General features: G+C 44.9%; 1 protein-coding gene across 1 annotated transcript in view; it reads right to left on the bottom strand.

The window, feature by feature from the left end:
• ptpn9a (protein tyrosine phosphatase non-receptor type 9a) overlaps positions 1-23343 on the bottom strand; it is an 85529-nt gene that overhangs the window by 25511 nt on the left and 36675 nt on the right. The window contains exons 5-8 of the mRNA XM_085972153.1: positions 20677-20767; positions 11330-11399; positions 5878-5956; positions 1005-1155 (exon numbers count right to left, since the gene is read on the bottom strand). Coding sequence (XP_085828279.1) covers positions 1005-1155; positions 5878-5956; positions 11330-11399; positions 20677-20767 — 391 coding nt within the window. The remainder of the gene's footprint in view (positions 1-1004; positions 1156-5877; positions 5957-11329; positions 11400-20676; positions 20768-23343) is intronic.

Raw genomic sequence — 23343 nt, 5'->3', positions numbered from 1 at the left:
GTTGTGATAGGGGATCTCAGGACCACTGGCACACTTAAACATCAATCCTGCACACCATTTTACAGCAGAAAAGACTCTGCTTTCAGAACAATGGAGATCCAGCAGTACTGATCATCTGGGCTGAAAGACCAGTGCCAACTTTTCACTACAGCAAGTCCTCAATGGCCACCTTTGCAGCCGTTCGTCCTCCTCCCCTTCCAGCATCCAGGCGGAATATCAGAGACAGCTTCTTCCAAACCTACACCACCTAGAAGGACAAGGGCAGCAGGCTCATGGGAACACCGCCACCTCCAAGTCGCACACCATCCTGACTTGGGACATTCCTTCATCGCCACTGGGTCAAAATCCTGGAACTCCCTCTCTAACAGCACTGCGGGAGCACCTTCACCACACGGACTGCAGCCGTTCAGGAAGGAGACTCACCCGCACCTTCTCGAGGACAATTAGGGATGGGCAATAAATGCTGGCCTTGCCAGCGACACCCACATCCTAATAATGATTTTTTTTTAAATACCAGATATACATCCATACACACACACTCCCATCAAGAACTCTGGAGGAAACCAGCAAAGACAATTAAAGGAAAAGTTGTAACAATGATTCATGGCAATAAATGTTAGCACTGTACCAGAGAAATGGTAAATAACAGCCTAAATAACTAAACATGCCTACATGAAACCAAGGCAAATCTCCTCTTGCTAAAATTGCAGCTATAAGGGCAAGATTTTCTGCTTTAAGACTGAATGTCCGCCACCAATCCTTTCCGTGAGTGCCAAGGAAGCACTGTATAAACTGGGCGCGATCAAGCTGGCTGAGTCAGTTCTTACTCACCTCTACCAAAGGGAAGGGAACAAGGATTAAAGCAGATCCAACGAAAGCTAGCACATTTGACTGATCGGCAGCACTGGGGCTTGAGTAATCAACAAGCGCTCAATCACCAACCCAGTCAACTGTTCAATTAACGTTTTTAAACAGGCGCACAGCAGAAAGTAATGATCCCTTACCTCTACATTCTGAATCTCTAGTGTTGTTTTGTTATAATGCTTAAAGCTTTCTACTGCCAGGCTTTTGACACCAATAAGTCCATAGTTCCCCTGAATGTTCTGGTCCAGAGGCCAGTACTGACCACATTTTTTCCTGCCACTCTCGTCAATTCTAAAGCAGTAAAACACACCATTAGAAAACATAAAATGCAGGCAACAGTACAGAATACAGGCCAACAGAAAGAAAGAAAAAGCTTATTATTAGTGACTCTTCCATTCTTAGGACATCCCAAAACACGTCAGAGCCACTGAATTAAGGAGGAAACTTCCAAACACAGAACCTGTTCCCATGCACTAGGCCATGTCAGGGTATTGGGTTCCCTGCTGTAAGTTCCCACATGGAGCCAATTCTCAGCTGGTCCCTCGGTGGAGGGAAAGGTGGATCCACACAGGGAAAGCAAAGATACAATGTCAACCAACATGGATATGCACCTTCCAGCAACCAGTTATACCAGACCAAGGTGATATCAGAGCGGGACGGGGCAACAAAATAACTGTTCCATACCAACTCCAGCAAAGGGGGCATTCAGCCAGGGGACTGACCACTATACTGGCCACCTCCAGCAGAGGGGCAGGCAACAAAGGGATAGACTCTGCCACATTAACCCATCCGGCAAAGGGAGGGGAAACACGGGGACAGACTCTGCCACACCAACCCAATCCAGCAGAGGGAGAGGAAACAAGGGGACAGACTTCACTATACCAAGTCCCTCCAGCAACTGCAGATTTCAATTCTACCAAACGGCGATTAAAATCGGGAATGCATTTTAAATCGCCTCCGCTGCCCTGTAATGACCGATTCATGCTGAGATGTTTAAAGGCCTTGTTTGGTACTGTTCACTCTTCAGTGTTCCGTTATTTCCTGCAGACCTAGACAATGAGCGTAAAGAGATCAAGTGTGGCATCAGTGCAGATCCTGCCACTCCTCACCAGATCACTTGATAGCAATCATGAATGGGACTTGTTATGAATCTTATGATCCATGAAGAAAGACTCATGAAATAACACTGGATGGCCAGCTGGTGGCGCCGTCCAAGGAGTATAAATACTCGGGCGTGGGCCCAGCTTGCCCAGGACATTTTGTAAACAGGAACTAGTGAAAGATAACTAGACCTCCATGTTTTGAAACAAGTTGATTAAAGCCTTGCTTTATACTCAAACCAAGTGCATAGTGAGTTTTATTACGTCAGGACTCGTGCCCCATTTTCTCCTTCATCGCCCAGGAGCGAAGTATAGTGGCCACTACTGCCATCCCACCGCGATCAACTAACTAACTTAGTCCCTTCCCAATGCTCGGACTGATGACAGAGGTCGATTGTTCTCCTCACATTACCTGTTCAAATCATGACTGTTCAATGGATAAAGGTAGTGATATAATTCAGGACATTTGAAAAGCTTGTCAAAATTCAAAATATCCTGTTTAATTGCTTCTCTGTCTCCTGGCCAAGATTAAGTTTAGGTTTTATATTGTGGATCCTGGGTGCCTTGAGCTTAACACCTAAGGAATGCAAGTTTGAGTTTCAGATGGACGTCAGTGCTGGCTTCAGCTGAATAACTAGCAGGAGATACGGCAACTTTATGTAACACGTCAACACTTAATTGTGGATCAGTGCAGTGGGACTCAAGGTGAGGGCCGAGGATGCAGTCAAACCTCTGATCACATCCTCTTTGTGAAGACAACCCTATCGGAGCATTGATAATTTGCACCAGAGGCCATTTTCTGCTTGCAGGACGTGTGGTTTTGATATCGCATTCAATAAAACTCCTGAAGATGGACGGAGAGTGTGAGAAGAAGGCAACAGTGTTTTTCTCTCTCAAATGGAGTTGCTGGTTTGTCTTCAAATACAAGAAATGCATTTATACAGCACATTTCACAACCCTAGGGTGTCCCAAAGTGCTTCACAGCCATATAAGTATTTCTGAAGCGTAATCATTGTTGTAATATAGGTTGATGGGGCCAATGAAGCACTGCATGTGCCAGTTGTTGACGTGCTGATTTTCCCCAAAGGGGCTTTGAGGTGACAAGCGACAGGATCGGCTTATGGAACACATTTGCTGCATAAACAAAAACAAAGCAAGTCAACGTCAAGCTTTGGATCGATGTAATTGAGGGATTCTTCACTCCTACAACTCTGCAATCGAGGATCGAGGTGGCATTTCACCTACAAAGCACAGACGAGGGCGCAGCTCCTGTGGGAAACTAAGTGAAGTTGCAATATCTTGCGCATATATATGACTTGGAAGAATTGTAACAAGGTCAGCCCAGAGAACTGCAAGAGAGCCGCTGTATCCTGTACAATGAAGCTGGGCGTCCTGACAAAGTAAAACTTCTTTTATGTCCCAGACTCCAAAGAAGAAAGACACGAGAAGCACTCAGCAACCGCATTAAGCCCAAGTCTGACGAGTGACTTGATGAGTCAGGCAATGAAGAAGTCTTGACACAGGGAGCAACAGGAGTGGCATAACAGTGGAGAAGTACACCCACCATCAACGTAGGGGGGCACTCCCGAGGGGCAGAGGCAAACAAAAGGCACCATTGGAGAATGAAAATCTATAGCTGGGATGCCAAATGAAAGTATTTCATCAGGGGAGAAACCTGCAAATCCCTGGATGGACAAAGGACACAGGGGATCACACGGTTAATCTCACGGGGCCACACTGTTAATCTCACGGGGCCACACTGTTAATCTCACGGGGCCACACTGTTAATCTCACGGGGCCACACTGTTAATCTCACGGGGCCACACTGTTAATCTCACGGGGCCACACTGTTAATCTCACGGGGCCACACTGTTAATCTCACGGGGCCACACTGTTAATCTCACGGGGCCACACTGTTAATCTCACGGGGCCACACTGTTAATCTCACGGGGCCACACTGTTAATCTCACGGGGCCACACTGTTAATCTCACGGGGCCACACTGTTAATCTCACGGGGCCACACTGTTAATCTCACGGGGCCACACTGTTAATCTCACGGGGCCACACTGTTAATCTCACGGGGCCACACTGTTAATCTCACGGGGCCACACTGTTAATCTCACGGGGCCACACTGTTAATCTCACGGGGCCACACTGTTAATCTCACGGGGCCACACTGTTAATCTCACGGGGCCACACTGTTAATCTCACGGGGCCACACTGTTAATCTCACGGGGCCACACTGTTAATCTCACGGGGCCACACTGTTAATCTCACGGGGCCACACTGTTAATCTCACGGGGCCACACTGTTAATCTCACGGGGCCACACTGTTAATCTCACGGGGCCACACTGTTAATCTCACGGGGCCACACTGTTAATCTCACGGGGCCACACTGTTAATCTCACGGGGCCACACTGTTAATCTCACGGGGCCACACTGTTAATCTCACGGGGCCACACTGTTAATCTCACGGGGCCACACTGTTAATCTCACGGGGCCACACTGTTAATCTCACGGGGCCACACTGTTAATCTCACGGGGCCACACTGTTAATCTCACGGGGCCACACTGTTAATCTCACGGGGCCACACTGTTAATCTCACGGGGCCACACTGTTAATCTCACGGGGCCACACTGTTAATCTCACGGGGCCACACTGTTAATCTCACGGGGCCACACTGTTAATCTCACGGGGCCACACTGTTAATCTCACGGGGCCACACTGTTAATCTCACGGGGCCACACTGTTAATCTCACGGGGCCACACTGTTAATCTCACGGGGCCACACTGTTAATCTCACGGGGCCACACTGTTAATCTCACGGGGCCACACTGTTAATCTCACGGTATTAATCTCACGGGGCCACGCTGTTAATCTCACAGTATTAATCTCACGGGGTCACACTATTAATCTCGCGGGGTCACACTATTAATCTCACGGGGCCACACTATTATTCTTTAAATTATCCTTCTGAAGGGATGGCAGAGCAGCAGGAAACATTCCTATCAGCTCTGAATTACACATTACAAATGACCCCAAGCTCAGCAAACTGGGAACAGCAAGAGTGCAAGCTCCGTAGTGTTGGGCACAGCCAAGACCAGCATCCTAGGCTCAGGGACTGCACCCTCATTACGTAGCAGGCAGCACCAACGTGTAGCCTGATCCTGCTCCTATTTCGTGTGTCTAATTCTGTTAGATTCAGGAGATGGTTCTGTGATAGTAGATTGGCGGTTAGGATCAGATCAGCCATGATCTTATTGAATGGCGGAGCAGGCTCGAGGGGCCGATTGGCCTACTCCTGCTCCTATTTCTTATGTTCTTATGTTCACCACAACCCCTGGACAAGATCTCAACAAACTGCTCTTGTAAACTATAGGGGATCCAGGGAGGAAACACCGTGTAGGGCGGAACAGTAGCACCTGTGGTACACTCAGGTACTGTATAAACAAATATTTTGTTACGGCTCCAAAAACCAAGGTCAATCGCAATTAAAAAATACACAGTTTAAAAAAATACTATTTTGTTCCATTAAGTGTTAACTTTTTAAATGTGCAATGCCTATCTAAGCACACCTTTCTTTCCCTCTTGCTCTATCTGCCCACATGCATTAAGAGCAAGACCAGTGACCAGATTAAATTCCATTCAGAATACTCACGGCAAGGAACTGCCCCAAAGAACAAAACAGTTACTTTCAAACAAAGAGTAATGATTTATTTATGTGACCAGTTTAAACTAGTTTTGCTTTTAGCATTAAGCAAAAGCAAATGTGATCTTTAGGATACACCATATACAGCTAAAACAGCCACATTGCTTGGAGCCAAGAAGTTAAAGCTTCAGAACCGCACAAGCCAAGACGATTATGGGTTGCGTTAAATGCATTATTTCTCACTGAAGCAGTTCCACTTACCTTGTAGTCATGACAATAACCAGGACATGTTGTTCCCATACCATTCTCCAGAAATCATTGTACGTCTTTTCTAAAGGTCCTATGGTAGGAAATAAAAGGGCATGAATTTAAAATGAAAGCAAATACAGGAAACTTTCTGGTATCCGGCACTGACAGGACCGAGCTGGTGCCGTACCATCAAAATTGCCGTATAAACCAGCTCTAATGTTGAAACATACAGAGCTTTTCAGCTCCGTGTGAATCAACAAACCCTGTTGCTTAGCAACAGCTTCAAAACAGTCGGCTGCAGCTGCAAGCATCTCTAGCTGAAGCTGTTGCTTAGCTACAGACCTTGCAGAGCCTGACTGGGAAAACAAAAGCAACGAGAAGTAAAAAACTTATAGAAAACGGCTCCTGAATTTTGCCGGTAGATAGAGCTTTCCGGACTTTTAACCTCTGGTTAAACGAAAGTTTCCTGTAGTATGATGGATTTTACAACTGAAGAACAGCGGCCTGTTCGAAGCTCCCGGAGCATCATGACTAGACACTCTGCTCCCCCCACCCTCCGCTGCCCTGCAGCCTTGTCATCTCCTGGGAGAGGCAAAAAATCCAGGGCCAAGGGGGGGAAAAATATTCAAAAATTCCTCCATCATCCCCTCAGGTGATCAAAAGCAGTCCAGATCATCACATGGACCAAGTCTTATCTATAATGTAGTATCTACTTAACAAACTTTGTGCTGCTGAATCAAGTGCAGCTTAATTACGGATACTCTCCACATGCCTGGATGAGTGCCGCTCCAACAACACTCAAGAAGCTCGACACCATCCAGGACAAAGCCGCCCGCTTGATTGGCACCCCATCCACCACCTTAAACATTCAATCCCTCCACCACCGGCGTACCGTGGCTGCAGTGAGTATCATCTACAAGATGCACTGCAGCAACGCGCTTAGGCTTCTTCGGCAGCACCTCCCAAACCCGCAACCTCTTCCACCTAGAAGAACAAGGGCAGCAGGTGCATGGGAACACCACCACCTCCAAGTTCCCCTCCAAGTCACACACCATCCTGACTTAGATGTATATTGCTGATCCTTCATCGTCGCTGGGTCAAAATCCTGGAACTCCCTCCCTAACAGCACTGTGGGAGTACCTTCACCACACGGACTGCAGTGGTTCAAGGCGGCGGCTCACCACCACCTTCTCAAGGGCATTTAGGGATGGGCAATAAATGCTGGCCTGGCCAACGACGCCCACATCCCATAAACAAATTTAAAAAAAACTTTGTGGGTCCTACAGTGCGGCTCAAGTAGCACCCACACATTCAGCATTCAGACGGTGGGCCTGATGGCTACAGCAGCCAGGGTGAGGGGCTGGAGTGTTGTGTCCAATTCTGGGCACCACACTTTAGGAAGGACGCGAAGGCTTTGGTAGGGTACAGATGAGATTTACTAGAATGGGTTCAGGGATGAGGGATTACAGTTACGTAGATAGACTGGAGAAGCTGGGGTTGTTCTCCTCAGAGCAGAGAAGGCTAAGAGGAGATTTGGTAGAGGTGTTTAAAATCATGAAGGGTTTAGGGAGAGTAAATAAAGAGTAACCGTTTCCAAAGCCTGAAGGTTCGATAACCAGAGGGCACAGATTTAAGGTGATTGGCAAAAGAACAAGAGGTGACATGAGGAAAAACTTTTTTATGCATCGAGTGGTTAGGATTTGTAATGCACTGCCTGATAGGGTGGAAACAGAAATAGTAGCCTTCAAATGGGAATTGGATAAATACTTCAGAGAAAAATTTGCAGGGATATGGGGAAAGAGCGGGGAATTGGATCTAGCTGGATTGCTCTTCGAAAGAGCCGGCGCAGACTCGATGGGCCAAATGGCCTCTTTCTGTGCTCTATTATTCAATGATTTTATGGTATAGCAGTGATTGGAGCCAAAAATGAATCAATGCAAGTCAAAATGGTTGCCCTAACTCCATAGTAACAGATGCCTTCTATGTTCTGTTATATGGATTAAGGGTGGTAGATTGCTCTGAAGACTAGAAAAGATGCTACCACTGAAGGTAGAGGGCCCTCAGCATCCCCTGTTGATCTGAAGAACATGATCAAGCAGACACTGTCCCATCTGACACGAGATCTAACCGGAGAGGAAGGCTAGGAAAATGATACATGCCCAACGTAAAAATATACAAGCCTTACTCTGCTAGTACCTGGTTACCAGCATTACTGCTGGTCCTTGTAGACAGGTTTTTTGTGCGATGCTCAGTTTCACGGGGGAATGAGGAGAAGGTATGAAGAAACATCGATACCCAGGAGGGGTACAGCTCAACGATTTAAGATCTTGCAACAGATGCGGCAAGAAACCAAGACGGTTCAAACACTAGTTGATGCTGATGCATCAAAGAATGGACTGAGGAGGTGGGACTGTGAAGGCGGCAATGGATTTATAAGTCAAAGATAAGGTCAATGCTCTAACCTCAACGAAACAAGGTGGGACACGGGCTCCCACAACCAAAACTCTGAATCAGTTCAGAACCAAGACTTAGTATGCTGCTATTTTCTCTTTAACCAGTAGTGCATGCATCCTCAACAGTGCTGGTAAGCTAACTCTGGAATTTCCTTTCTGTGCAAAATAATGTGTATGAGTGAAGTCAAACTGATGGGGCAATAAAGATACAAGTTCTGACAGTCTGTAGCCGGAAAGGCCGACAAGATTCATTAAGTTTGAGAACGTGGCCGGAAAAGTTTGATTCAACCAAAACACATTTAGGAAAATGGTCACTGGGAATATCGAATACGGACATCAAGGCATCGTTTAATTCACTAATTTCAAAAGGCTGGAGGCTAAAATGGCTACAAAACAACCAAACTGAAAAACAGCAAGACAAGAAGTCAAGTAACCCTGTTCCCCCAGCTGTGATAAGAGGGCTACTGGTGGAAGTTGAACAGTGAAAAGATCTAACTAGCAGCATTCAGGTATAGGACTTAACTGGCACAAGAATAGGGGCACACACAGGGCTAGCCACTCTGCAAACTAATGAACAATGTCCTCGTGGTTTCTCTTCCCCCACTTGCAATTTGAAGGTAACGGTGTTCCCACAATAGTGCTGCTCTTGTCCTTCTCAGTGGTGGAGGGACTACTGAAGTGACCTTGGTGAGTTTCTGCAGTGCATCCTGTAGATCGTACATTCTGAAGCCACATCGTGCTGGTGGCGGACACTGAATCCAGTGGCAAAAGGGGCGGTCAAGCACACTGCTCTGTCCTGGGGGATGTCACGCTTCGAGTGTGGTTGCAGCTGCACCCATCCAAGCCAAGTGGTGCGTATTCCACCACACTCCTGGCTTGAGTCGTGTAGATGTTGGAGAGGCTTTCGAGCATCAGGAAGTGAGCCACAGAGTACCGAGCCCTGCTCTTGCAGCCATGGTGTTAAAATGGCTGGTCCAGTTAAGTTGGTGAGCCTCGAGATGTTGATGGTGGGGTCTCACAGCGGTGATGCTGTTGGAAAGTCAGGGAGTGATGGCTGGGATTTCTCTTGCTCAAGATGGTCATTGCCTAGCACTTGTAGTGTGAATGTTACCTGCCACTTGTAAGCCCAAGCTTGGATGTTATCCAGGTCCTGCTGTAGGCTGGAATGGACGACTTCATTATTGGAGTAGTGTGAATTGAACACCATGAAATTGCCAACAAACTGCCCACTCCTGACATTTTGATGATGGGAAGGTCATTGATGAAGCAGGTGAAGGTGTTTGCTTCCCTGAGTTGAGATGACTGGCCTCCATTAACCACAACCACCTTCCTTTGTGTTAGGTAAGAATCCAGCTAGTGGAAGGTTCTCCCGTGAGCCTAGATTTGCTCGGGCTCCTTTGCACCATATTTAATCGAATGCTGCCTTGTCGTCGAGAGCAGCTTGCGTCTACGTCTGGATTAAGGCGGTGATGAGATATGAAGCCAAGTGGTTCTGGTGGAACCTGAACTGAGTGGTGACCAGGTTATTGGTGAGTAGGTTCACTTGATGGCGCTATTGATGATTCCTTCCTTCAACAGGTTTGGTAGCAGAGTAGTTGGCTCTGGTGCACAGGTCTTCGCCACTGCAGCCAGGATGTTGTCAAGGACCAAAGTGTCCAGTGTAATAATCCTCTTCTTAATGTTACGTGGAGTGAACCGAATTGGCTGAACTCCAGTATCTACAATGGTGGGAACTGCAGGAGGAGGCCAAGTAGGATCATCCATTTGGCTGAAGACGCATGTAAACACTTCAGCCGTGTAGTAGTAGTTCCACAAGGTATACCTGATGCTGACGCACCATTCTAAACTCCCCAATGAACCAGGATTGATCTTCTGGCTTGATGTTGATTAAAGAGTGAGGGATGTGCCAAGCCATGAGGCTACAGACTGTGGTGATATACAATTCCACTGCTGTTCATGGCCTACAATGGTAGTGCCATACTACATTTCCTACATTACAACAGTGACTACATTTCAAAAGTACTTCATTGGCTGTAAAGTGCTTTGGGATGTCCGGTGGTCCTGAAAGATGCTATATAAATGCAAGCCTTTCTTTCTTTCATGATGTGGAGAGGAGTCTTTATTTTCATAAGACCTGTGCAGTGGTCAGAGGAAATTTGCAGGCAGCCTAACAAGATATCCACGCTCCACGCTGTTACACTGGAAGCTTTGGCTTGGATATCCAACTTAGATATTGACATTTGATTTGCTTTGCTACTACAGTACCATACGAAAAGAAGTAGTCAATGATACCAATGTTATCATGGACAAACGGGTCTACGAAAGTAGGTCGGTGAGGGCGAGTTAAAGTAGATTCATGTTGGTTCGCGCACCACCCGACACAGGCCCAGTCACAACTAGGTCAGCTCAGTCAGTAGCCACTCTTGGTGGTGGACATTAAAGCTCCCCACCCTCGCTTCCCTCAGAGATTCCTCAAAGTGATCTTTAACATGGAGGAGTACTGATTCACCAGTTGATGGCAGCAGCAGGAGGTTTTCCTTGAGCTTTTCTGACCTGAAGCTGAGAGACTTCTTGAGGTCTGAAGTCAATGCGAGGACTTTCAGGGCCAAATCCCCCAGACCCTTTACCACTGTGCTCCCATCTCTGGTGGGTTTATCCTGTTGGCTGGACAGGACGTACTCAGAGCTGGCGATGAAAGAATCTGGGTTGTTGGCTGATAGATAAGATTCTAAGAGTACGAATAGGTCAGGCTGTTCCTCGACTAGTCTGAACAGCTCTCCCAACTTGATAATTGGATTCAATTCAATTTCACAACTTGCCATGGTTGGATGTGATCTCACAATCTCTATTAATCTTGTATCACCACCACAATTATCCTAGCTAATTTCCAGGTCAAACAATCTGGAGTGTCTCACATTTTGATTCTGAAATTTGCGAAGAGAAGGCTCCATTTCAACTCTTTAAAACTATGAAATAAAAGGCAGAATTTCTCTGATTGGCACAATCCTTACCTTGTGTGCCAATGTAGGCATTCTTTTGCTTATAACCATCCATGAAACTGGCATTGATGTAATCCGTCCTCTGCAGAAAGAATACAATTACAGGTTACTCTGACATGCAAACATTTTAATTAAACAATTTCATTTGTGGAAACATCTTAATTAGAAATCCTACCCATCACTGAGCTCCAGTCACTGCAAAAATTAGATGGTGATGTCATGAAACTGTTGCCCAGATACATATTGTAGTTAGAAGGAACTTTTCATTGATGTCCAGTGATTTTTTTTAGAATGAAATCCATCCTTTAACAGTAACTTATCTGAATTTACAACCCTTTGACTTATTAAATAGCTTCAGTCGCAGTGCCAGCAGCCTTCAGCTGACAAATCCGGTTGCACCTGGTTATAGTGTCAGCCTTGGCTCAGTGGTAACATTCCTATCTCCAAATCAGAAGGTTGTGGGTAATGGCCCATACTCCAGTACCTGAGCACATAAGAACAGGAGTAGGCCGTACGGCCCCTCGAGCCTGCTCCGCCATTCAATAAGATCATGGCTGATCATCGACCTCAACTCCACTTTCCCGCCCGATCTCCATATCCCTCGATTCCCCTAGAGTCCAAAAATCTATCTCAACCTTGAATATACTCAAAGACTCAGCATTCACAGCCCTCTGGGGCAGAGAATTCCAAAGATTCACAACCCTCAGTGAAGAAATTCCTCCTCATCTCGGTGGTAAATAGCCTACCCCTTATTCTGAGACTCTGCCCCTGGTTCTAGACACTCCAGCAGGGGAAACAACCTCTCAGCATCTACTCTGTCAATCCCCTTCAGAATCTTGTATGTTTCAATGAGATCACCTCTCATTCTTCTAAACTCCAGCGAGTATAGGCCCATTCTACACAATCTCTCATCATAGGACAGCCCTCTCATCCCAGGAATCAATCTAGTGAACCTTCGTTGCACCGCCTCCAAGGCAAGTATATCTTTCCTTAGATAAGGAGACCAAAACTGCACAGTACTCCAGATGTGGACTTACCAAGGCCCTGTACAATTGTAGCAAGACTTCCTTACTCTTATACTCCAACCCCCTTGCAATAAAGGTCAACATGCCATTTGCCTTCCTTATTGCTTGCTGTACCTGCATGCTAGCTTTCTGTGTTTCTTGCACGAGGACACCCAAATCTCTCTGAACGCCAACATTTGAAAGTTTCTCACCATTTAAAAAATATTTTTTTTATTCTTCCTACCAAAGTGAATAACCTCACATTTCCCTACATTATACTCTATCTGCCACCTTACTGCCCACTCACTTAGTCTATCTATATCCCTTTGCAGACTCTGCATTCTCCTCAAAGCTTACTGTCCCACCTAGCTTTGTATCGTCAGCAAAATTGGATACATTACACTCGGTCCCTTCATCTAGGTCATTAATATAGATTGTACATAGCTGAGGCCCCAACACTGATCCTTGCGGCACCCCACTAATTACAGGCTGCCAAGCTGAAAAAGGCCCATTTATCCCTACTCTATTTTCTGTCCGTTAACCAATCCTCTATCCATGTTACTTTATTATCCCCAACCCCATGAACCCTTATATCATATAATAACCTTTTATGTGGTGTCTTATCGAATGCCTTTTGGAAATCCAAATATACTACATCCACTGGTTTCCCTTTATCTACCCTGCTAGTTACATCCTCAAAAAATGCTAATAAATTTGTCAAATACGATTTCCCTTTCATAAAACCATGTTGACTCTGCCTAATCATGTTATGATTTTCTAAGTGCCCTGATACCACTTCCTTAACAACGGATTCCAGCATTTTCCCAACGACTGATGTCAGGCAAACTGGCCTGTAGTTCCGTGTTTTCTCTCCCTCCTTTCTTGAATAGCGGGGTTACATTTGCTACCTTCCAATCCGCTGGGACCATTCTAGAATCTAGGGAATTTTGGAAGATCAAAACCAATGCGTCCACTATCTCAGCAGCCACCTCTTTTAGAACCCTAGGATGAAGGCAGTCAGGTCCAGGGGGTTTGTCGGCTTTTAGTCCCATTAGTTTTTCAAGTACTTTTTCTCTACTTATATTAATTACGTTAAGTTCCTCACCCTCATTAGACCCTTGGTTCCCCACCATTTTTGGAATGCTTTTTGTGTCTTCTACAAAATATTTGTTTAATGTTTGTTATTTCCTTATTCCCAATAATAACTTCTCCTGTCTCAGCCTCTAAGAGACCAACATTTACTTCTGCTACTCTCTTCCTTTTTACATACTTGTAGAAGCTCTTAAAATCTGCTTTTATATTTCTTGCTAGTTTTCTCTCATTCTATTTTTTCCCCATATCATTAATTTTTTGGTCATCCTTTACTGGTTTCTGAAACTCTCCCAATCCTCAGACTTACTGCTATTCTTCGCAACATTATAAGCTTCTTCTTTCAATCTAATGCTATCCTTAACTTCTTTAGTTAGCCACGGATGGATCATTTTTCCCGTGGAGTTTTTGTTTCTCAATGGAATGTATTTTTGTTGAGAATTATTAAATATTTCTTTAAATGCTAGCCACTGCTTATCTACTGCCATAACTTTTAATCTATTTTTCCAATCTACCTTAGCCAACTCACCCCTCATACCTATGTAATTGGCTTTATTTAAGTTTAAGACTCTAGTTTCGGACTGAGGCAAGTCACTCTTAAACGTAATGTGAAATTCTATTCTATTATGATCACTATGCCCCAGAGGATCCTTCACTATGAGATCGCTAATTAACCGTGTCTCATTACACAATACAAGATCGAAACTAGCCTGTTCCCTGGTTAGTTCCATGTCGTATTGTTCTAGGAACCTGTCCCGAATGCATTCCATGAACTCGTCCTCCAGACTACCTTTGCAAATTTGATTTATCCAGTCTAAATGAAGATTAACGTCCCCCATGATTATTGCATAATCTTTGTTACATGCGCTTACTATTTCTTGATTAATATTCTGCCCAATGGTATAGTTACTGTTAGGGGGCCTATATACTACACCCACCAGTGTTTTCTGCCCCTTGTTATTCCTTATCTTCACCCATATTGATTCTACTTCCTGATCTTCCGAGCCGAGATCCTGTCTCTCTATTGTCCTTATGTCATTCTTTATCAGGGCTACCCCCCCCATTTTTTTTTACATTTTGCCTGTCTTTTTGAAACGTCAAGTACCCTGGAACATTTAGTTCCCAACCTTGGTCACCTTGCAACCACATCTCTGTAATGACTATTAGGTCATACCCATTTATCTCTATTTGTGCCACTAGTTCGTCTATCTTGTTATGAATGCTTCGTGCATTCGGATAAAGAGTCTTCAATTTAATTTTTTTACCATTATTCCCTGCTTTGACCTTATTCTCTGCTGCACCGCTACCGTTAAACTCTGTCACACCCTGCTTATTTTTATAGCTATATTGCTCTATTGCCTTGACATTTCTCTTTAGATTTCTAAATTTCCCCTCACCTGACCCCCTCCCTCCCCATTTTTTTTTTTTAGTTTAAAGCCCTTTAATTGAGGTTGACACCAAGTGCAGTACTGAGGGAGTGCTGCATCGAAGGAGATGCTTTTCCTTTTTCAGGCGGACGTTAAGGATCCCGTGACATTATTTGAAGAGGAGCAGAGAGTTCTCCCAGCCAACATTCATCCTTGACCCAACACCACCAGAACAGAGTAACTGGTTCATCTCATTGCTATTTGTGGGGCTTCTGCAAATTTTCTGCTGTGTTTGCCTGCATTATAATGGACCTCAAAAGTAATTAATTGGCTTGAAGCACTTTGAGACGGCCTGAGGATGTGAAAGGCACTATATAAATGCAAGTTTGTTCTTTATTTCTTATCGATGTTCTGCACCAGGCTATCGGTGTTCCACTAGTATTCAGCCAGCCAAACACAGACTATTCTTACCTTTAAAAATAGTCCCACATGGGTTGTCCTTATCTATTTTAGATAGTAGGGAGACTCAAGGGAGTTTCTACCAACAAACTGTGGACTTCACTTCTGTGGTTTAAAAGAAAATCATCCAATCCCCTTGGGTGTGTTACTGCTGATGATGCACTTTCAGTCAACGGAATACTTTAATTCCACATGAGGGTACCGTTCCCTTTCTCTTTCAAGCGATGCTGCTCAACGCGAGTGACCAAACGTTTTTGGAAAAAACCCATAAGCAAAATCTGACAGTAGCGGCCTTGTGGATATAGTTTGGGAGTGGCTTAGCTGAAGTATGGTCTGGGGGGGGCGGGGGAGTCAGGACTCCCGTAAATCAGTGAAACTTTGCACCTGGGTTCTATCTAGCGTCACCGCTGCTGTTACAGCCACCGAACTTTCACGTGACAGGAAGTGGGAGTGTTTTACAAAATTTTCACTCCCAACCTGAGGTAAAATGGAGTTCAGTGGGCAAGAGTTTTAATAAGCAAATCTGGTTTGGCAAAAGATGCAACACTCCTGTATATACAATACGCGATCGGTCAAGTGAAAAATGTGTAAAAATGTAGAATCGGCCACAAAATTGTGCATTTGTATGAAGCTAGCACTGGGATTGAACCTGGGGGGGGGTTGAGGCGGTAGCTGGGCTTCCTGCTAGTGGTGGCAACAGGAAGTGACAAAGGAAGGCAGGCTTCATCTGCCCATTCCACTTAAACAAGCAATCACCAAAATAGATTCTTCAGACTCTGACCACATGTACTGAGCAAAATATCAGCAATTAGAATGCATTAATCTATTATAATATCTCAGTTTCAAAGAAAAATATACAATTACAACTTCTATTTATATAGTATTTAAAAGTGCTTCACAGAGGTGAGATCAAAAAATAGGAGATATGGTGGGGGGGAGTGGCAGGGGTGAACATAAGCTTGGTCCAAGCGGGAGGTTAATGAAGCAAGCCTATTCCATGCAGGTGCACGTTCCCTTAGCCCCAGCAGAGCTGGCAGGATCGCTGGTGGAATGACGTCAACCCACTCCATCTTTGATTGATGTCATAATGGAAGGGCAGCACCCATTCTCCCCACTCTGCTGGAATTTGTCAAGTTAAAGAAGAGGGAGGAGACCCAGCAGTACAAGGGCCCACTCGATACTCCCCCCCTTACTGCTGCACTTGGTTTCAATGTAGAGGGCAAGGTCCCGATGGTCAATTTGTTAAGTGTTATGGTGTTTTTACCCTCAAGATACTGCTAGATGGCGCCACAACTCTGCTCCCCATCTCTCTAAAACTACATTGAATGGCTGACAATTTAAACCCAGGCAGCTGAATTAAGTGTCTTCTACTTGGCATTTACATGATAGGATTCCGTAGGATATGCAGCACGGAAACAGGCCATTCGGCCCAACCAGTCCATGCCGGTGTTTATGCACCACTCGAGCCTCCTCCTGTCTTTCCTCATCTAACTCTATCAGCATAACCCTCTATTCCCTTCTCCCTCATGTACTTATCTAGTTCTCCCCTTAAATGCATCCATACTATTCGCTTCAACCACTCCCTGTGGTAGCGAGTTCCACATTCTCACCATTCTCTGGGTAAAGAAGTTTCTTCTGAATTCCCTATTGGATTTCTTGGTGACTATCTTATATTGATGGCCTCTAGTTATGCCCTTCCCCACAAGTGGAAACACTCTCTCTGTATCCACATACCAAAACCTTTCATAATTTTATTAGGTCACCCCTCAGCCTTTTTTACAAGAGAAAAGAGACCCAGCCTGTTCATCCTTTCCCGATAGGTACACTCTCGCATTTCTGGTATCATCCTTGTAAATCTTTTTTGCACCCTCTCCAGTGCCTCTATATCCTTTTTACAATATGGTGACCAGAATTGTACGCAGTACTCCAAGTGTGGTCTAACCAAGGTTCGATACAGGTTTAGCATAACTTCCCTACTTTTCAATTCTATCGCTTAGAAATAAACCCTAGTGCTTGGTTTGCTTCGGTTATGGCCTTGCTAACCTGTGTCGCAACTGTTAGTGTGTTAGACTTTGAGAAGAGGAGCTCTTTGACACACGGATATTTAAGAGGAACGCAACGTAAAATCTTAGCAAATTTTTTTTTTATATTCGTTTATGGGATGTGGGCGTCGCTGGCAAGGCCAGCAGTTATTGCCTATCCCTAATTATAAGACAAATTACAGACCTAGAGAAGAACAATCTCATAAAAAGTAAAAGACAACCAAGTAACCAGTAATAAAAACAGAAAATGCTGGAGAAACTCAGCAGGTCAGGCAGCATCTGTGAAGAGAGAAAGAGTTAACGTTTCAGGTCGATGACCTTTCGTCAGAACTGGATAAAAGCAGGAAATGGAACAGATTTTTAAGCAAGTGTAGGGGCTGGGAAATGGGGGAGGGGATGAAAGAACAAAAGGGAAGGCCTGTGATAGGATAGAAGGCAGGAGAGATTAAGAGACATTGAGAGCCATTAAGAGATATTCAAGGCAAAAGGAGGTGGTAATGGGACAGGTTAAGAAACAAAGGATGGCTCTAGATGAAGTGTGAATTGCGCTGGCGGAATGAAGGACAGCTGCCCTGTGGGGGAGAAGAACAGAACAAAAGTGTGGATAAAAAATATATATACTGTATGATAGGGGCCGGGGTTATGATCTGAAATTGTTGAACTTGATGTTGAGTCCAGAAGGCTGTAAAGTGCCTAATCGAAAGATGAGTTGCTGTTCCTCGAACTTAAAAAAATGTTTTTTTGTCTGTTTTTTGTTTTTCATACAGACCCCAGCATCTGCAACAATTGACCCCTTGTGACCCCACCTCATTGTTCTTTGATGTAATGTTTTCCTGACTGACCTGTTTGGACACCATTCACACCTTTGATTGCTGTGATTATCTCTTTGCTGAGGTGTGATAAATGGCAGTTAGAAAGATTACCTGTAATCATCTGGCATTATTCTCTGACTATATAAGCTGTGTCTTTATGCATCTCTCCACTTCACCTGACGAAGGAGCAGCGCTCCGAAAGCTAGTGATTTCAAATAAAACTGTTGGACTATAACCTGGTGTTGTGTGACTTCTTACATTTGTCCACCCCAGTCCAACACCGGCATCTCCACACCATCGAACTTACTTAACCAGTAAGATCAAGCGGATATTTACAAAAAGGTGGAGTTGATGCATTACAATAAGCAAACAATCAGCTATGCTTGTGCATCACACAATGAGGTGATTTGATAACCCTCCTGGGACACAGTATCTGGATCCACTTCACACCGGACAATTCCAAGCTCTGGAATTCCCTCCCTCAACCTCTCCGCCTCTCTCTCCTCCTTTAAGATGCTCCTTAAAACCTAGCTCTTTCACCAAGCTAATATCTCTATGTGGCTCGGTGTCAAATTTTGTTGGGTAACACTCCTGTGAAGTGCCTTGGGATATTTTACTACGTTGAAGGCGCGATATAAACGCAAGTTGTTGTTGATCAGGAAAATAAATTTCATCAGAAACTAGCAGGTATGAAGTGAAAGCATTTTCACTGCTGGTATTACATAAAGTAAAGCCTGCAGTGAAATAGTTTTCATCAGTAATGATATAGTAATGCAAGAAAATCCAGTACTGGCTGTCATTTCTATGTGGTGACTGAGAGGTGCATGTCTCACCATTACTTGTCTTCCTATTCATATTTAAGGTCAAGTTGTGTCACTGTCTGTCAGTCATCCTGTCACTCACAGTGCATGAACATATCTCCAAGTGGTTCGGTCTCAAATTTTTTTTTGATAACGCTCCTGTGAAGGGCCTTGGGGCGTTTTACTATGTTAAAGGCGCTATATAGATGCAAGTTGTTGTTGGACAGGGCTCAGGTTTAACTCATTATCATGACTTTCATTTTCTGGCCACCTGCGATGCCCGTTGTTGGGGAGAATCGGCACAGGCCGGTTCAACACTCACTCAATCTGCCGGCGACCAGGAAAAGGGAAACAGAGTCAACGTTTCAAGTCGACGAGCTTGCGTCAGAACCCTCTGACCGTTCTGATGAAAGGTCATCGACCTGACACATCAATTGTGTTTCTCTTTCCACAGATGCTGTCTGACCTGCTGCGGGTTTCCAGCATTTACTGTTTTTATTTCAGATTTCCAGCATCCGCAGTATTTTGTCATTCATTTCACTGGCTGCTTATGGGATCTTAAACAACTGCTGCACTTGCCTACATAGCAACAGTGGCTGCGACTTTAAAAGCAATTCACTGCGAGAGAGACACTTTGGGATGCCCTCAGTGACTTTATGGGCTGCTAATAAATGCATGTTCTGCCTTTAGACGACATCAAGAGGTGTATTTAAAAAAAAAAAAATTTTTTAAATACCAGCCCCTCACAGAAAATCTCATTAATGCAAGACAGTAACTCCCAAGTTCCAGCTGGTCTTTTGAGTACTCGGACAGGGATTCCAACACTGAATAAAAGAACACCTGCTCTCGTTTAATCGGTCTCGAGAACACAGAGAATCCCCAAGTGTTCTCGTTGCTCTGTACAGTTCACTACTTGCCCTACAAGTCCCAATTACAGGCAAAAGGCTGGGTCGTGCTTCGATAAATCTCTCCGGTTGTCCAGCAATCTGACGCGCTGATGTACACATTGTGTTTCACTGGTAGTCATAACACATTCCAACCCTAAACAAACACTTGTATAAAGTTTTCATTTAGACTAAAGGAAGGTTTCCTTGTAGTCCATGAAAGTTAATTAAAACCATCTTGCGAGGTCACTGTCGCTGTATTGTCACACCACTGATTTGATTTCCGTTGGTATTTTTCCACGGGTATCGCAGGCAGCGAGACGTGCAATGTGCTGAAAGCTGCCAAGAACACCAAGTTTTCAGAGAGGGGTGTCAGGTGTTTCGATCGCAGTCTCATCTGAGCTCAGTTGGGGAGAGTTTCACTTGCCTGCAGTGACAAGGCCGGGAAATAAAAGAACTACCACTGCAGAGCAAAGCCTGGCAGCTGGTCCGAGCGGTGAGCAAGACAGCTGAGCCCTGGCCATCCGCCAGACAAAGTTTGGAAGGAAAGAGCGGGCAGGATGAGAGAAAATATAAAAGGCAAACCCACTTCCAACAACAACTTACATTTACAGAGCGCATTTAACACAGCAAAACGTCCCAAGGCTCTTAACAAGAGCGATATCAATAAAAACATTTTTGATACCGAGTCACAGAAGGACATATCAGGGCAGATGACCAAAAGCTTGGTTGAAGATCTAGGTTTTAAAGAGCATCATAAAGGAGGAGAGAGAGAGAGGTCGAGAGGCGGAGAGGTTTAGGGAGGGATTTCCAGAGCTTAGGTCCAAGGCAGTCTCACTCCACCACAATCTAGAATCAAGTGGTGTTTCAGCCCTTTGGCTTTAGAAACCTTTGTCTCTTACCTCGTCGTGATTGAGGGACTTCAACTTCACTCTAGTTTGGTCCAAGCACAGTACGTCCCCATATCGATTCTTCTGCTGGTTGTATGGCTGTCTATGTGCAAAGGAAAGACACCGTTAGAGAAAAATCACCATCTTCTTGCAAGGGTAGCGAATCCCCCTCCATTTTCCACTCCCTACCATCTCCTAGATTACAGGCCTGCTCTAAGTAAGAGCGCCCCACTCTGATCACTACCAGTGGCTCTCTGAGCCAGACACTAGAAAGCACGTTACAGCAAGTTGGAGGCAAACGATTATTCCCCCCTACTCTGGAGAAATGCCCGGCCATTGTAGAATATGATTAGACATTCCGTGTTTTGCATTAGGAGGCCGTGGAAGTCTCACATGAGCACGAGGCTTCCTTATTCAAGGCTGAATTAAAAAAAAAAATTAAACTGGACTCTTGCTGCTCCTACTCAGTAACTGTGTGAATGAATGAGCTAAATATTTCACGGGGAACATTCAGCAGCTTATTTTTTGGTGCAATTCTTGGAATATTTTGCTTACCCTAGAGGTTTATGCAATTCCTCTGGCAGGACAGTGAGTCACATTGACTCCAAGTGTCACCACCTATCAATCTAGATCCTCAAAGCTGAAGGGACACATCTCCATTTTATAGGTACCATGTTATTGGGACGGCATTTGTGCCAAATCAGAGAGCTGTTCCGAACTGGCCCTGTGTTTTACAGTCATTACAATGTTAAACTGATTTTCACTTGTAAAACCTGTGGCCTTGATCTTGCTCCTTATGGGTTGGGGATGGGTCTCTTTGAAGTTCCAAGGTGACATGCCTAACAACTGATGCGCAGAACCCATGATATCAGCTTTCCATGTTAGACTCAGTAACTGATACCCAAACCAGGCAGAACACTGCTGACCAGCTAGCCTGCCTCACTAAGGAGCCCTGAAGGGATAGACCCATCACTGGGGGCTACTCGGTTATAGACTAAAAGGTAGGGTTCTCCAACCTGGGCAAGCGGCAGTCATCTAATCAATGCTCTGTATTAATAAACTGGTTAAAGGCCAGCAGCATCTCTATGTATACAGGAAACTTTGGTTTATCCGGAAACCTCGATCTACCGGCAGAAATCAGGAGCCATTTTGTTAGGTTTTTTTTCTTCTCGTGGCTTTTTTTTCCCCCAACAGTCAGGCTCTGGAAAGTCTCTCTGAAGCTGTTGCTAAGCTACAGAGACGCTTCCAAGGTACGGGCCGACTGTTTACAAGCTGTTGCTAAGCAACAGTGTTTGTTGTCCGATACGGAGATGAAAACCTCCGTATGCTTCAACATTAACTTTGTATGTCCAGCAGTTTTGATAGATCGGCAACAGCTCGGTCCCGTCGGTGCTGGATATCACAAAGTTTCCTGGTACTTGGAAGTTCCTAAGCATTGGCTCTGCCAACCCATATCTAAGCTATCCTGTCTTGGGTAAGTGGGATACGCCCCTATTGGCAGAGTCTGTGCACTGCATATCAAGCAAACAGAAACCCTACAGGTGGGTGTAGATTTCCCAGTAGTCCGATTTAGGGCCTCTTGAATATGGTCAATGTTTGTTTGATAATGCTCCAGTGAAGCACCTTGGGACGTTTTACTACATTTAAGGCACTATATAAATGTAACCTGTTGTTGCTGATGGGTTTTCTGTGCATTAGAAACCCAGTTGACTGAAAAAAAAACAACCACCACAATCTAAAGAGCAGAGTGTCAGCTGTGGCTCAGTGGGTAGCGCTCTCGCCTCCGAGTCAGAAGGTTGTGGGTTCAAGTTCCACTCCAGACTTGAACACAAAAACCTAGGCTGACACTCCAGTGTCGTGCTGAGGGAGTGCTGCACTGTTGGAGGTGCCGTCTTTCGGATGAGACGTTAAACCGAGGCCCCGTCTGCTCTCTCAGGTGGACGTAAAAGATCCCATGGCCACTATTTCGAAGAAGAGCAGGGGAGTTATCCCCAGTGTCCCGGACAGTATTTATCCCTCAACCAACATCACTAAAAACAGATTATCTGGTCATTATCACATTGCTGTTTGTGGGAGCTTGCTGTGCACAAATTAACTGCCGTGTTTCTCACATTACAACAGGGACTACACTTCAAAAGTGCTTCATTGGCTGTAAAGCGCTTTAGGATGTCCGCTGGTAGTGAAAGGCGCTACAGAAATGCAAGTCTTTCTTTTCTTTTCATTTAAAAACTAGACTAATCTTACAAATTATGGGCCAAGGTCAATCAATCTCCAGATACAAAAATAAAGAGTTATATTTACAGGCTAGTGTCAGTTCTATTTTGCCAGCTATTGGATTTGCTATAGCAGTGCTCAAGTTAAGTCCAGGGACGCAGTGTTTTGTAACACGGGCCTGCCATACCCTGAAAGCTACCCTCCCTCCTGCTCCCAGTAGAATCACAGAGGAACTAAACACAAGAGAAAGTCAATGAAGGGAAAAGGCTATTCAGCTCATCTGAGCTTGACCTACTAGTACAGGTAGACTACCCTTTATCCGGACTTCCGAAAACCGAAACCCTCTAAAAACCGAAGGTTTTTTCGGTCAGCGTAAGTCGTGCGCACGACATGACCAGAGTGGCGCACGACTTACAGGCCTAGCCGGATAAGGGATAGTGTAGCATTTTTCCGCACTTCTGAAAA

The sequence above is a fragment of the Somniosus microcephalus genome, chromosome 32 (assembly GCF_052327205.1).
Source record: "Somniosus microcephalus isolate GS21.2 chromosome 32, FLI_Smic_1.0, whole genome shotgun sequence".
Taxonomy (NCBI): Eukaryota; Metazoa; Chordata; class Chondrichthyes; order Squaliformes; family Somniosidae; genus Somniosus; species Somniosus microcephalus.
Note: the sequence above shows the minus strand (reverse complement) of the source record. Positions and strands in the feature narration are given on the sequence as shown.